We start from the raw sequence: 16,239 nt of genomic DNA on the forward strand, positions 1-16,239 counted from the left end.
TTTTGTGCCTGGAGAAAAGTCAGCTAAACTTCCCGGAAGACACAAAAGTCTCAACTCACAATCTCCACTGGAAAACAATTTATGACTGTCATTGTGATTTCCTGGAAAGAATAGCTCATCAATCCATTCTGGCAGGAAAGAAATAGTACAGTAATTCCTCCTTAACCCTGAGTCTTCCTTAGGCAAAATCAAATACAGGCCTATCTTGAGATATTGCAGGTTCAGTTGCAGACCACTGCAATATAGCGAATATTGCAATAAAAAGGCAAGTCACACAAATATATTGGTTTCCCAGTGCATAAAAAGTTATGTTTACACTACACTGTAGACTATTAAGTGCGCAATAGCATGCCTTTTAAAAATGTGCATAGCTTAATTTAAAAATACTTCATTGCTAAAAATACTAGTGATCATCTGAGCCTTCAGTAAGCTGTAATCTTTTTGCTAATGGAGGGTCACGGCTTGATGTTATGGCTGCTGACTGATCAGGGTGGCGGGGTGGTGGCTGCTGAATGTTGGGGCGGCTGTGGCAATTTCTTAAAATAAGAGAATAACAAAGTTTGCTGCATTAATTGACTCTCTCCCTTCCATGAAATATTTCGCTGTAGCATCCAATGCTGGTTAGTAGCGTTTTACCCACAGTAGAATTTCTTTCAAAATTGGAGCCAATCCTCTCAAATCCTGCTGCTGATATACCACCTAAGTTTATGGAATATTCTAAATATTCTCTTGTGTCATTTCAACAATATTCACAACATCCCCATCAGGAGTAGATTCCATCTCAAGAGACCACTGTCTTTGCTTACCCGTGAAGAAACAACTCTTTGTTCATGTTTGATCATGAGATTGCAGCAATTCAGTCCCATCTATGGGCTCCATTTTGGTTCTAGTTCTCTTGCTGTTTCCACCACATCTGGAGTTCCTTCCTCCACTGAAGCCTTGAAACCCTCAAAGTCATCCATGAGGGTTGGAATCCACTTCTTCCACACTCCTGTTCATGTTGCTATTTTGGTCTTCCATGAATCACAAACATGCTTACTGGTATCTAAAATGGTACATTCTTCCCGAAAAGCTTTCCATGGACTTTGCCCAGACCCATGAGAAGAATCACTATCTATGGCAGCTACAGTCTTACAAAATGAATTTCTTAAATAAGACTTGAAGGTCAAAATTACTCCTTGATCCATGGGCTGCAGAATGGATGATGTGTTATCAGGCATGAGAACAACATTCATCTTTTGGTACATATCCATCAGAGCTCCTAGGTGACCATTATCAATGAGCAGTGATATTGTGAAAGGAATCTTTTTTTTTTTTTCTGAGAAGTGGGACTGGACAGTGGGCTTAATATAATCAGCAAACCGGCCAGGCGTTGTGGCTCACGCCTGTAATCCCAACACTTTGGGAGGCCAAGAAGGGCGGATCTTGAAGTCAAGAGATCGAGACCATCCTGGCCAACATGGTGGAAACCCTGTCTCTACTAAAAATAGAAAAATTAGCTGGGCGTGATGGTGCGCACCTGTAGTCCCAGCTACTCGGGAGGCTGAGGCGGGAGACTCGCCTGAACCCAGGAGTCGGAGATTGCAGTGAGCCGAGATTGCGCTACTGCACTCCAGCCTGGTGACAGAGTGAGACTCCGTCTCAAAAAAAAGAAAAAAAAAAAAAAAAGATATTCAGTAAACCATGCTGTAAACAGATGCACTGATATCCAAGCTCTGTTGTTCCATTTCTCGGGCACATGCAGAGTAGATTTAGCATCATTCTTAAGGGCCCTAGGATCTTCAAAATGGTAAATGAGCTTTAGCTTCAACTTAAAGTCACCAGCTGCATTCGCCTCTCACAGGAGAGTCAGGCTGTCCTTTGAGGCTTTGAAGCCAGGCATGGACTTCTCTCTATGTGGGAAAGTCCTAGATAGCACCTTCTTCTAATAGAAGGCTGTTCTGTCTACGCTGAAAATCTGTTGTTGAGTGTAGACACCTTCAGCAATGAGTTTAGCTAGATCTTCTGGAGAACTTGCTGCAGCTTCTCCATCAGCACTTGCTGCTTCACCCTGCACCATTATGTTGCAGAGACAGCTTCTCTCCTTAAACCTCAAGCCAACCTCTGCTACCTTCAAACTTTTCTTCTGCAGCTTCCTCACTTCTTTCAGCCTTCATAGAATTGAAGAGAACTAGGCCCTTGTTCTGGATTAGGCTTTTGGCTTAAGGGAATATTGTGGCTGGATTGATCTTCTAACCATACCACTAAAACTGACTCCCTATGAACAATGAGGCTGTTTTGCTTTCTTAGCATTCGTGTGTTCACTGGAGTAGCATGTTTAATTTCCTTCAATAACTTTTCCTTTGCATTCATAACTTGGCAAATTATTTGGCACAAGAGGCCTAGCTTTCAGCCTTATTTGGCTTGTGACTTGTCTTCCTCACTAAAGCTTTTAGAGGCCATTATAGGGCTGTTAATTGGCCGAATTTCAATATTGCTGTGTCTCAGGGAATAGAAAGGCCCGAGAATTGGGAGAGAGATAGGAGAATGGCCCAACAGTGGAGCCGTCAAACACACACAACATTTATGATTTACGTTCGTGGTCCTGTCTGGGTGCAGCTCATAGTGCCCCGAATAATTACAATAGTAACATCAAAGATACTGATCACAAACCACCATAACAGATACAATACTAATGAAAAAGTTTGAAATATTGCAAGAATTACCAAAATGTGACACAGCGACAGGAAGTGAGCAGGTGCTGTTGGAAAAACGGCACCCATAGACTTGCTCGATGTCACGTTGCCACAACCCTTCAATCTGTGAAAAAATGCAACATCTACAAAGTACCATAAAGTGAAACGCTATGAAATGAGGTATGCCTGTACATGTGTCTTTACTTCTGCACACTGATGGCGTGGAATTGCTACAATCTTATGATCAAACAGGAACAGATATAGAGTTGTTTCTTAATGGATAAGCAAAGACAGTGGTCTCTTGAGAAGGAATCTACTCCTGATGAAGATGTTGTGAATATTGTTGAAAGGACACAACAGAATATTTAGAATATTTCATAAACTTAGGTGATATATCAGCAGGAAATATTTAGGAACTCAAGCCTTCCTGTGCTCTGTACGTGGATCACGAGAGCCACTTCTCAGGGATAATTAGAAAAACGGAATTGGGAGTTGGAAATAGAAAAGAGAAGCAAAGCAGATGGCAGAGAAAGAGGCTTGGGTCCCCCAAAGCCTCGGGGAAAATCTCAGCAAGCAGAAAGCACGTAAAACTGCATTGCATGGAGGTCTGCAAAGAGGGTGGCTGCAAGGGGTGTACACACAGGCTGATGGACGCAGGGCCCGGGAGGCAGGAACTAACAACCCAAAGTAATAAAATCAGAAACATTTTGAATATTTTGAGAGAAGACGAGTCAGAAGAGCAACAACAACAACAAAAAAGGCTGTTAATATTCTCACTATCTGCATGCAACGAGGTAAGACGAATTTATAAGTGTTGCATTGGAATGCAAAAGGAGAGGTTTTAAAAAATATGGCATAAGAGATTGAAAATGGAAAATGAAAATAAGTGGTTCAGAACCTCTGTGGTGTCGAATTTCAGATACACAGAACACCATCAGCATTTCCTCTCCTATTTTCTGTTTCATCTCCCATTTGTGTGTGCAGCAGGTTTTCTCAGCATCAAAAGTATCTGGGTCAGGTGCAGTGGCTCACACTTGTAATCCCAGCACTTTGGGAGGCTGAGGGGGGAGAATCACTCGAGCCTAGGAGTTTGAGACCAGCTTGGGCAACACAGCAAGACCCCATCTGTACAAATAATACAAAAAAATTAGCTAGGCATGGTGGTGCGCACCTGTAGTCTGGGAGATTGAGGTTGCAGTGAGCTGATTGCACCACCGCACTCCAGCCTGGGTGACAGAGCAAGACCCTGTCATGAAATATATAATTAATTAATAAAAAAAAGTTTAAAAAGTATCTGCCTTCAGTCCCCCAACTCTGTTTTCCAGAAGGTCTACAGATCCCCTGATTTGACCCCCATGGTGATTTCTAGGAATTGGGTTTTCGTGGATGGAAAGGGATGACCAAGTTTGCTTCTTATCAAATGGGAGAGGTATATTCCCAGAATCTCAGGCCTGTTTTCTGGACCAAAGCCATCTTTTCTTGGGCGAAACTTCAATGTGTTCTCAAAGACTGTGTTGCCTGAGCTCCGACACTTACATGATAGCATCTGGAAGCCAAGAGGCTGCTGGGTGTCACTCACTTCTGTGTTTTCCGACGACAACCAGGGGTGCCTCCTACATGCTAATAGCTCGCCAGAGCCCCATCACGCCAGCAGGGCACGGGCGCCTTATTGGCACTATGCATCATAATGACAAGGTGTTTGGATGATGTATCGCTTAAAAGATGAAGCCATCAGAGAATGAGTCCAAGATCAGATTGAATTTAATTACAGGATAAAAGAATCTCATCTGTCATTTTGGTGATGAATTAACTGAGAGAAGAAATGTGAGTCTCTCGGAAAGGACGGAGAAGAGGAGGAAAATGTATTAACAGGGAGGACACACAGAGGAGAGGTTGCTAATGTCCTCCCCTGAGCCTACTAAATCAGAAAGGTCCTGGGAACAGAGCTTGACACCTTCCAACAGGGACTCCCACCCTCAATTCCTTCCCACAGTGCACACCTCATCTTACGAACATCTCATTACAGCCAGTAGCTGTTTCAAAGAGTGCCCGTTGAAATCTCCAGGGCCATTTCTTGCAGACCCTGTTAGTCACATCTTGTCCATGGTATGGGCTGTGGAGGGGCAGTGAGTCTCAGCTCGGCGACAAAGCTGCATCAGAATTTGCAGGAACGTGTTAGGTTTGAACATGTGCAGGTGCACAGGCAACTTCTATGAACACTCTCTCAACTATGGTCCTCAAAAGTGATTGTGATGTGTATAAAAGTATGTGGAAGGCTGGGCGCACTGGCTTATACCTATAATCCCAGCACTTTGGGAGGCAGCGGTGGGCGGATCACTTGAGCCCAGGAGTTTGGGACCAGCCTGGGCAACACAGTGAGATCCCTATCTCTACAAAAATTTAAAAAAAAATAAAAAAGCCTGGTATGGTGGTGTGTGACTGTAATCCCAGCTACTCAGGAGGCTAAGGCAGCAGGATTGCTTGAGCCCAGGAGTTCAAGGCCACAGTGAGCTCTGGTGGCACCACTGTGCTCCAGCCTGGGTGACAGAGTGAGATGCTGTCTCTAACAAAATAAATCTTTTTAAAAAGTATATGTGGGCAGAGGTTCAGGGGAATATTGAACTGCTCTGTATCTTGATTATGGTGTGATTACTTGATCACATGTGCTTGCTAAAACCTGCAAAATTATACATTATAAAGAGTAAACAGGCTGGGCGCCGTGGCTTACGCCTGTAATTCCAGAACTTTGGGAGGCCTAGGCAGGCGGATCACCTGAGGTCAGAAGTTGAAGACCAGCCTGGCTAACATGGTGAAACCCCATCTCTACTAAAAATATAAAAATTAACCAGGTGTGGTGGCAGGTGCCTGTAATCCCAGCTACTCGGGAGGCTGAGGCAGGAGAATCGCTTGAACGCAGGAGGCGGAGGTTGCAGTGAGCCAAGATCGCACCACTGCACTCCAGCCTGGGTGACAGAGTGAGACTCTGTCTCAAAAAAAAAAAAAAAAAAAAAAAAAAAAGAGTAATTGCCTTGAAAAGAAAAAAAAAACAAAAAACCCCAAGAACCTCAATTATATAAAAAACTAAGATAGTGTTATAAATTAAAAACAAAAAATCAAGCTGGGACACTAGGCCTAAACAGGGTCTGTCCTGGGCAGATAGGGACATATGATCACCACCTATATGGCCTAATTCACAGCATTATCCAAAATAGATGCTCACTTGGATGTGAGGGTGATCTGGCTGCAACATCTGTCATCCCATTGATCGCCAGGGTTGATTCAGCTGATCTGGCTGGCTAGACGGGTGTCCCCTTTCTCCCTCACCCCTCCACGTGCATCCCTCCTGAAACTGCATGCTTGGTCAAAGAGGATGACCATCCCCAATAGAGGAAGACCAGTCTTTGGTCAAGGGTATACGAGTATCTGCACTCCCCTGCTAGAACCCCCAAACAAGTTCTCAAAATAGATGCTCAATAAATAGTTGTGGATTGACAAAGAAAAGCACCTGCCAATGCTTGTTACGATGTGGAATCCTAGGCCCCACCTCCACTAGGTCGGGGGTTGGACTTTGGAAGAGGCAGTTACAATAAGTCCCCAGAGGGTTCACTGGGTCAGTGGACCACACCTGAGATGCAGAGTGGAAGCCCCAGCCCTTGATCCCAGCGCTGGAGGATCTCCATACTCTGTCCCTTTTGGGCCACCCTGAACCACCTGCTTCTGCCAACTGTGTGATTCTTTCCTGAAATGTGCCTCGTGATTCCAGCCTCTGCACCTGAGCTTTCATGTTCCATTCCTCTCTGCTTCCTATGAGTCTTTCCACTGTGTTTTGCTGCGGCCTGGAGAACACTGAAGGACTCAAGGATATGAGGTGCTCTCCAGAATTCACCAGATGCAGACCAGAGTACCCAAGACCAAATGATATGGGACATTCGTTTGACAGCTGGCATTGCCCTATCTGAATCTCCATGTTCTCATTAATAATAATAATAAAAAAAAAGCAGGTGGTGCCAGGCAAGGTGGCTCACATCCAAAATCCTAGCACTCTGGGAGGCCAGGGTGGGAGGACAGCTTGAGGTTGGGAGTTCGAGACCAACTTGGGCAACATAGTGAGACCCCATCTTTACAAAAAACCTGAAAAATTAGCTGGGTGTGGTGGTTCATACCAGTAGTCCCAGTTACTCTGGAAGCTGAAGCAGGAGGGTTGCTTGAACCCAGGAGTTTGAGGCTGCAGCGAGCTATGATTGCACCACTGTACTCTAGCCTAGATGACAGAACAAGACCCTATCTCAAATAAAAAATAAAGTCGGGGGGATGGGAGGAGGTTACTATTTACCAGACAGAGTAGTTGGAAGGATTAAACATGTCACCAAAAACAGATATGGGTCTTATTGTCAGCATTTTTGTTCTTTAACACAGCCCAGCCCTGACCCAGAGTGTTCAGAGCTGTCCCTAGGCAGGGGCTGGAACACGCGGCTATGGGGCCAGAGTCCATTGTATACCGCACTGTTCAAACCCCGGGCTGCGGGTCAGCTGTAGGGACCCGAGAGAGCAGATGCAGAGCCAGCGGGGGCGTTCAGGGCTGAGAAAGATGCCACAGTGGGTCCCTGGGGTCAGCACTACCCCTAGCCCCCTCTTTCTTCCTGATAGCACCTTTGCCTTTCTGGAGAAATCAGAAGCTGTGGCTGGAGAAGGTTGACCAGCTGTCTGGAGCGGTGTAGCAAGAAGGGCCTGGCAGAGGAGGGTGCTCTCCGTGCAGGGTAGCCAAAGTGTTCTGGTTTCACTGTGGTTGCTCTAGCTTGGGGACCCACCCTGGGCCTGGGTGCAGGAGGGCAACAGCCTGGTAGAACTGGGGGTCTGTGGGTCTCCTTAGACAAGAACTTCTGTTCCAAATAGGTTCAAGCCAACACTAAGGCTGCTACTGCATCCTTGATGGTTTCTTTTGTTTTTTTTTTTTTTTTGAGACAGAGTGTTGCTCTGTTGCCCAGGCTGGAGTGCAGTGGCATGGTCTCAGCTCACTGCAACCTCTGCCTCCTGAGTTCAAGTGATTCTCCTGCCTCAGCCTCCCGGAGTAGCTGGGATTACAGGTGCCCACCACCACACCTGGCTAATTTTTGTATTTTTAGTAGAGACGAGGTTTCATCATGTTGGCCAGGCTGGTCTCAAACTCCTGACTGGAAGTGATCCACCCGCCTTGGCCTCCCAAAGTGCTGGGATTACAAGCGTGAGCCAGTGCGCCCGGCCTTGACATTCTATTTTTAAATAAAACTCAGGCTTCCAAAAAGAAGCGGATGTTTGTCTAATTCTAATTAGTAATCAGCCAAAACCGAGGCAACAGACATTTCCGAGCAAGCAAGGCTCTCTGAGTGGCCCGGAACATCTTGTTGACAAACACATGCTGCAAGACAGGAAATTACCCTCCTCAGTGCCTATTTTATCTCTGTTTAATTGCTGTTTGATAATAAATTACAACATAGAGTCCATTAATTAAGCTAGCGATGTCCGTGGAGCACCAATTCCTTCTGCTGGGAGCTGCCTGGTTACAGGAGCTCTGATTCTGCCACTGTTTGCACCCATGGCATTTTGGGAAGCAGTTTAGAAGGATTCCAGTTGGGTGACAGGACTCCTTGCACAGAAGGAGTGGGTTTGGGAAGTGGGGGAGCTTTGATGAGTGAGTAGAGGGACCGCCTGGCAGCTGGAGAGCCACGCCAAGTGTTCTCTAATTCAGGACACGTGGCTGAACAGAAAGCAACATAAGATTGACTTTTTAAAAAGCAGCTGACGGAAAGCAGCCGGGGCCCACTTAACAAGTGTCCATCCCAGAGCCGGGGGAGCCATGAGCAGCCTAATCCGGTTTGCCGTTCTAAATCAACTCAATCTAATCAGCTCCGTGGCAGGAGCTTTCACTTGGAAAAGTTCCGCACGCAGGTGGAGCTGGGAACGATGAAACCCAGCCATTTCCTAACAAAGGCGCCACACTGTGCTGGGAGTGCCACTAAGCTCCCAGCGGGAAAGGAGACTTGATGTCTGCCTCCTGCCTGGGGAGGGAGTCAGAAGGTGGTCACCTTCAGAGTGAAAGCCCTCATTAAATTTTAACCACAGGCTCAAGCACAGGGGCTCACACCTGTAGCCTCAGCACTTTGGGAGGCGGAGGTGAGAAAATTGCCTGAGATCAGGAGTTCCAGAGGTCAGGACTTCTGCACCAGCCTGGGAAGCATAGGGAGACCCCTATTTCTACAAAAAACTTTTTAAAAAAAATTAGCTGGGCATGGTGATGCATGCCTGTAATCCCAGCTACTTGAGAGGCCGAGATGGGAGGATTTCTTGAGCCCAGGAGGTCAAGGCTGCAGTGAGCTATGATTGCACCACTGGACTCCAGCTTGGGTGACAGAGAAAGACCTTGTCTCTAAAAAAAGAAAAGAAAAGAAAGAAAAGTTCTGACTATGTTGTCCTGAAATTATGCCATCCAGGCATTCCTGCTGGTCTATCAGGTTCCCACTGGGCAGAAGCTTGAGGGAGGGGCTATAGAGGAATAAAGGCTCCAGACAGAAAGGTAAGGAAGGTCAAGTTCACAGCAGTCTGCCCCAGACTATGTCTGGAGGTATAGGCATCACAAAGGTGTTAAAGATGCTGGGGTAGACAGATGGGGAGGGTGGGGGGCCACAGGGCCACAGAAGGCAGACACTGCCGCCTTAACATCCCAGGCCTCAGGTTCACCCAAGTGCTTCCTGAGTGGCTTTAAAAACCTTCCCCTGAGGCTGGGCGCAGTGGCTCTTGCCTGTAATCCCAGCACTTTGCGAGGCCAAGGTGGGTGGATCACCTGAGGTCGGGAGTTTGAGACCAGCCTGACCAACATGGCGAAACACCATCACTCCTGAAAATACAAAAATTAGCTGGGTATGGTGGTGGGTGTCTGTAATCCCAACTACTCATAAGGCTGAGGCAGGAGAATCGCCTGAACCCAGGAGGCGGAGGTTGCAGTGACTCGAGATCGCGCCATTGCACTCCAGCCTGGGTGACAGAGCGAGACTCTGTCTGAAAACAAAACAAACAAACAAACAAAAACAAAAACGAAAACAAAAACAAAACCTTCCCCTGAAACACCCAAAGCAAAATGTAACTGCTTAGAGCCACACGGGGAAGCTATGGGATCAGACCATCTTTACTTTGTTCCACATTCATAGGACGAGTGGACGTCCTTGGAGCAGTTTTTGATTATGCCAGTATCTAACTGGGATAGCCTCTACTATGTCACCGTTAATAAGTGCGCCATTCAAATGTGACTTATTCAGAAGATTGAACAAAGAAGGCTGGGAGTTAAGTGCTCTTTTCACAGCTACTCTTGGAGTAATTGCCTAAAAGGATGATCCAGCACAGCCATGGGGCCCAGGAGTGGGACTGCCCTAGGCTCAGCCTCTGGGATCTTGCTGCCTGGGCCAGAGGCTGTGGGTATCCTAGGAAGGTGGTGTGGGGAGTGTGCTGGGCCCTGCCTCCCACCCTCTATGTCCCCTTTCTTCAAGTCCTCTAGGCTCAGTACCACAAGTTGCCATATCCAACTCTTGGCCATCTCAGCCCGAGACTAGCTGGGGCTTTTCATTTGGTCTATTCCAAGACATAGCTTCTTAGATAGTCCCCGCTGGAACTGCTGTAGGCAGTCTAAACATATCACCTCTCCCACCCCCAGGTGAGCCTTCCAGTGGCTCCCTGACATCCTCTGGATCAAGTCCCATTTCCTCAAACCAGCAGCATCAGCATCACCTAGAAATCATCTGGAAATGCAAAACTGGGGCTGGGTGCTGAGGCTCACGCCTGTAATCCCAGCACTCTGGGAGGCCAAGGTGGGAGGATCCCTTGAGGCCAGGAGTCCAAGACAAGCCCAGGCAACACAGCAAGACTCTATGTCTACAAAAAAATGGAAAATTGAGTGGAACATGGTGGCATCTGCCTTTAGTCCCAGCTACTAAGGAGGCTGAGGCAGGAGGAGCACTTAAGCCCAGGAAGCTGAGACTGCAGTGAGCTGTAATCACACCATTGCACTCCAGCCTGGGTAACACAGCAAGACCCTATCTCTTAAAAAAAGAAAGAAGAAAATGAAGGAAGGAAGAAAAGGAAGGAAGGAAGGAAGGAAGGAAAGAAAGAAAAAAGAAAAGGAAAGGAAGAAAGGAAGGGGGGAAGGAAGAAAGGAAGGGGGAGGGAAGGAAGGAAGAAAGGAAGGAAAGAAGGAAGGAAGGGAAAAGAAAGAAAGGAAAGGAAGAAAGGAAGGAAGGAGGGAGAGAGGGAGGAAGGAAGGAAAGGAAGGAAGGAAGGAAGGGAGGAAGGGAGAGAGGGAGGGAGGAAGGAAGGAAAGGAAGGAAAGAAGGGAGGAAGGGAGAGAGGGAGGGAGGAAGACAGGGAGGGAGGAAGGGAGAGAGGGAGGGAGGAAGGGAGAGAGGGAGGGAGGAAGACAGGGAGGGAGGAAGGGAGAGAGGGAGGGAGGAAGGGAGAGAGGGAGGGAGGAAGGGAGAGAGGGAGGGAGGAAGGGAGAGAGGGAGGGAGGAAGGGAGAGAGGGAGGGAGGAAGGGAGAGAGGGAGGGAGAGAGGGAGGGAGGAAGGGAGAGAGGGAGGGAGGAAGGGAGAGAGGGAGGGAGGAAGGGAGAGAGGGAGGGAGGAAGACAGGGAGGGAGGAAGGGAGAGAGGGAGGGAGGAAGGGAGAGAGGGAGGGAGGAAGGCAGAGAGGGAGGGAGGAAGGCAGAGAGGGAGGGAGGAAGGCAGAGAGGGAGGGAGGAAGGCAGAGAGGGAGGGAGGAAGGGAGAGAGGGAGGGAGGAAGGCAGAGAGGGAGGGAGGAAGGCAGAGAGGGAGGGAGGAAGGCAGAGAGGGAGGGAGGGAGGGAAAAAGAAAAAAAGGAAGGAAGGAGAAAACAAAAGCAAACTCTCAGACCCCACTGGAGATCTGACCCAAAAACTCTGGGGATGGGGCCCAAGAGCTGGTGTTGTCGCAGCCTTGGGGACGATTCTGCTGCCCACTGCAGCGTGCAGGCTGGAGTCTTGGTGCAGGCCTCCTTAGGTCTCTCACCATCTGCTCTCCACCTCTCTGCTGCCTTCTCTCTCAGCACTCCCTTCCCTCTTGCATTCAAAGTTCCAGCCAAACTGGGCTACCTCCCACCTCCCAGGCCCCAGCACCCTGGGTTACGCTTATTCTACTGTAGATTTCCTGCCTCTTTTCTAGTCCCTCCCCTTCAAGGGTAAACGATTTGAGAGCAAAGACTGCATCATACCAGCTGCCTGTGTTACAGTGGTGCCTAGCATTTTAGAATAGGTAATCAAGACATATTAGTTGAGTGAATGAATGAATGAAGACGTGCACTTATTTTTTTCTTTTTTTAAGAGACAAGGTCTCACTCTGTCACCCAGGAGTGCAGTGGCATGATCATGGCTCACTGCAGCCTTGAAGTCCTGGGTTCAAGTGATCCCCTCACCTCAGCTTCCTGAGTCATGTGCCACCACGCCCAACTCATTTTATGTATTTTTTGTAGAGGCGGGGGTCTTGTTATGTTACCCAGGCTGGTCTCAATCTCCTGGCCTCAAGCAATCCTCCTGCCTCAGCCATCACAGCCATCTGCATTAGATTCTGTAGCTCATATTGCTTTCCATGCGCACCCCCATTTCCCTACAGAGAACCTTCAGGGAGAGGAGAAGGTCTAGGCTTCCCAGCCAATCTCCTGCTCCCCACGGGCACTTTTCACCAATCGTAGATGGTGATGGTGCTCCATAAATAACTTGGATTTAAATGGATCGCATTTGACTTTTTTTTTTTTTTCTTGAGATGGAGTCTTGCTCTGTCGCCCAGGCTCTAGTGCGGTGGCATGATCTCAGCTCACTGAAACTCCACCTCCCAGGTTCAAGTGATTCTCCTGCCTCAGGCTCTCCAGTAGCTGGGATTACAGGCGCCCGCCACTATGCCTGGCTAATTTTTTTTTTTTGAGACAGAGTCTCACTCTGTCGCACAGGCTGGAGTGCAGTATTGCGATCTTGGCTCACTGCAAGCTCCACCTCCTGGGTTCATGCTATTCTCCTGCCTCAGCCTCCCGAGTAGCTGGGACTACAGGCGCCCACCACCATGCCCGGCTAATTTTTTGTATTTTTAGTAGAGACGGTTTCACTGTGTTAGCCAGGATGGTCTCGATCTCCTGACCTCATGATCTGCCCACCTCAGCCTCCCATAGCACTGGGATTACAGGCGTGAGCCACCGCACCTGGCCAATAGAGACGGGGTTTTGCCATGTTGGCCAGGCTGGTCTCGAACTCCTGACCTCAGGTGATAATTTGACTTTAAAATGCTTGGCTGTGCTTGGCCCAGGGCGGAAGCTCACACCTGTAATCCCAGCACTTTGGGAGGCCGAGGTGGTGGATCACTTGATGTCAGGAGTTCGAGACCAGTCTGGCCAACATGGTGAAACCCCGTCTCTACTGAAAATACAAAAACTAGCTGGGGCAGGGTGGTGCAAGCCTGTAATCTCAGCTACTCAGGAGGCTGAGGCAGGAGAATCGCTTGAACCCAGAAGGCGGAGGTTGCACTGAGCTGAGATTGTGGCACTGCATTCCAGTTTGGGTGACAGAGAAAGACTCAGTCTAAAAAAATAAACAGATAAATAAATAAATAAATAGTATAAAATGCTTGGCTGTGCTGGAAAGCCTGGGTTCTAGGTTGCTTTGCTCACAGGCACTTGCCCCTCTGTGCCTCAGTTTCCTCATGCTGCCTGCCTACTTCCCAGAGTTGCTGCAAGGTCAAAGGGCTGAGGATTTGAACAGTAACCTGTCTGGCATTGCTCACCCACCTTAGGAGGAAGGATGAGTATCCATCTGGACAATGAGAACTACCGGCAGTGATGTGGCAGAGGGTACACAGCTGACCTCGGGGGAATGCAAAACCACTACACACAGAGAAAAACCTGTGAGTCTTGACCGGGCGCGGTGGCTCACGCCTGTAATCCCAGCACTTTGGGAGGCCGAGGCGGGCGGATCACAAGGTCAGGAGATGGAGACCATCCTGGCTAACACGGTGAAACACCGTCTCTGCTAAAAATACAAAAAAATTAGCCGGGCGCAGTGGCGGGCGCATGTAGCCCCAGCTACTCGGGAGGTTGAGGCAGGAGAATCACATGAGCCTGGGAGGCGGAGGTTGCAGTGAGCCGAGATCATACCACTGCACTCCAGCCTGGAGGACAGAGTGAGACGCCATCTCAAAAAAAAAAAAAAAAAATCTGCGTGCTGCAACAACCACTTATGAATTTTTTCCCTAGCTTCTTTACAGAAATAACCAGAAAGACTCCTACCTTCTTCTTAAAAATTTTTCTCAGAATAAATAACTACCAAGGTAGACAGCAACAAAGTTTATCCAGAAGGCCTGCAAGGCCTCTGTGGGTCAGAGATGGTGATATTACTTCCTTCCTGGTCAGAGACGAGCTCCTACCTGTGGTCCCCAGCCATGGCACGGATACAATATTGCTGTGTGGTTCTCCAGCGGCCCCTGGTCCAAGCAGACGTCTTTTGCCTTGTTGTTGCGAAGCTGCAAGAATAGACAAAACACGACCCATGAGAGCTCAGCTAGTGGAGGTGTGGATGCCGAGTCACTGTTCTACAATGGCTTGGTTCCAACTTCATGATGGGAAGACAACACGAGCCTCTAAGTGAGGACCAGGGCTCAAATCTTTGCGGTGATCACCTTAACAAGAAAGATCAAGTCTTAAGCTGGATGGCATGGATGCTAGGTCTCTGACTGTGTCCTGGGCAGCTTGCCCCCCCACCCTCACAGCACCTCCATTCCTAACATGAAAGGCAATCTCAGGGAACTTCTGCATAGAGGAGCACTGGTTACCCCGATCTTAGGCTTCTAAATGGCTTTGAAGCTTCTAAGTGGCTTCTAAGCTTCTCAGTGGCTTCTAAGTCTTCTAAGTGGCTTGTAAAATCCAGTTATCCAGATGGTTAGGCTTGTAAGTGGGCCTCAGCACCGACATTGGTTTTAATAAACTGGGTAATCAGAGGTTAGCTTCTCAGGTCATTACTTGCATAAAGGCATGAAGAGCCTAAAAGCAAATTAGGCTGGACGCGGTGGCTCACGCCTGTAATCCCAGCACTTTGGGAGGCAGGAGGATCGCTTGATCCCAGGAGTTCAAGACCAACATGGGCAACATAGCGAGGCCCCATCCTAAAAAAACATTAAAACAAATTAACCAGCCATGGTAGCAAACACTTGTAGTCCCAGCTATTCAGGAGGCTGAGACGAGAGGATCGCTTGAGCCCAGGAGTTCCAGGCTGCAGTGAGCTATGATTGCACCACTTCACTCCAGCCTGGGCGACAGAGCAAGACCTATTTCTAAAAAAAAAGAAAAAAAAAAACCTAAAAGCTTACTATCATAAAATGCTCTAGCAGTATCTGTTTATATATTCAAAAACATTTACTGATACCTATGCTGTACTAAGCACCATTGTAGGTGTTTGGTGTTTGGAACGCACCCACGGAGGAAATAGACAAAAGTCCCCAAAGCAACACCCGTGAAACTAGGCATGGGTCTTTGGGAGCATGTGAGAACTGATCTAATTTGGATCTCTGGGTGCACTGTGATCTATACGGGTATCCATCCCACCACCACCCTAGGGTCTCAATGAGTGGGAAAAAGGTCATGTTGCTGGTCCTTTCCATCTATATTCATTCCCCTCCAGGTTATATTCTCCATGGAAACAAAGAGAGGAAAAGGCATTTTGTTCTTTTTCTTTTCTTTTCTTTTTTTGAGACAGAGTTTCGTTCTTGTTGCCCAGGCTGAAATGCAATGGCGCGATCTCGACTCACTGCAACCTCCACCTCCTGGGTTCAAGCGATACTCCTGCTTCAGCCTCCCGAGTAGCTGGGATTACAGTCGCCCGCTACCACGCCCAGTTAATTTTTTGTATTTTTAGCAGAGATGGCGTTTCACCACGTTGGCCAGGCTGATCTCGAACTCCTGACCTCAGGTGATCCACCTGCCTTGGCCTCCCAAAGTGCTGGGATTATAGGTGTGAACCACTGCGCCTGGCTGGCATTTTGTTCTTTATGTACCCAAATTGTGTTTAGGCTCAGACAACTCCAGCAGATTTTTAAATTCTTTCTTTTTCTTTGAGTGACAGGGTCTTGCTCTGTACTCCAGGCTGGAGTGCAGGGGTGCAATCATAGCTCACTGCAGCCTCCATCTCCTGGCCTCAAGCAATCCTCCCACCTCAGCCTCCCAAACTGCTGGGATTATAGGTGTGAACCACTGTGCCTGGCCAAGAGCTCTTTACATATTAAGGACATGAATGTTTTAACAGAATATTTGCTTTACGTCATGATTTGAGGCTGCCAGGCTTTTAAACTTTGTTCTAATGTTTCTGCAATCAAATCTATCATTCAGTAATTTAATAAATATTTATTGAAGGCCTGGTAAGTGCCTGGCACTGTGCTAAATTAATGAACAAAAGATAAATAACATAGTCCCTGCCCTAAAGTAGTCCACGGTCTACTGCAATGTTTGAAATATGCTAGGGCCAACAAGGAGAGCTTCTTTTTTATTTTTTA

At 47.8% G+C, this 16,239-nt stretch overlaps 1 protein-coding gene across 2 annotated transcripts in view; it reads right to left on the reverse strand.

Moving 5' to 3' along the window:
- Nucleotides 1-16,239, reverse strand: part of GALNT17 (polypeptide N-acetylgalactosaminyltransferase 17) — a 582,348-nt gene that overhangs the window by 21,796 nt on the left and 544,313 nt on the right. For both annotated transcript variants that reach the window (XM_034964282.3, XM_034964284.3), the window contains one exon: nt 14,122-14,217. In XM_034964282.3, the coding sequence (XP_034820173.1) occupies nt 14,122-14,217 (96 nt within the window). The remainder of the gene's footprint in view (nt 1-14,121; nt 14,218-16,239) is intronic.

Source organism: Pan paniscus, chromosome 6 (assembly GCF_029289425.2).
Source record: "Pan paniscus chromosome 6, NHGRI_mPanPan1-v2.0_pri, whole genome shotgun sequence".
Taxonomy (NCBI): domain Eukaryota; kingdom Metazoa; phylum Chordata; class Mammalia; order Primates; family Hominidae; genus Pan; species Pan paniscus.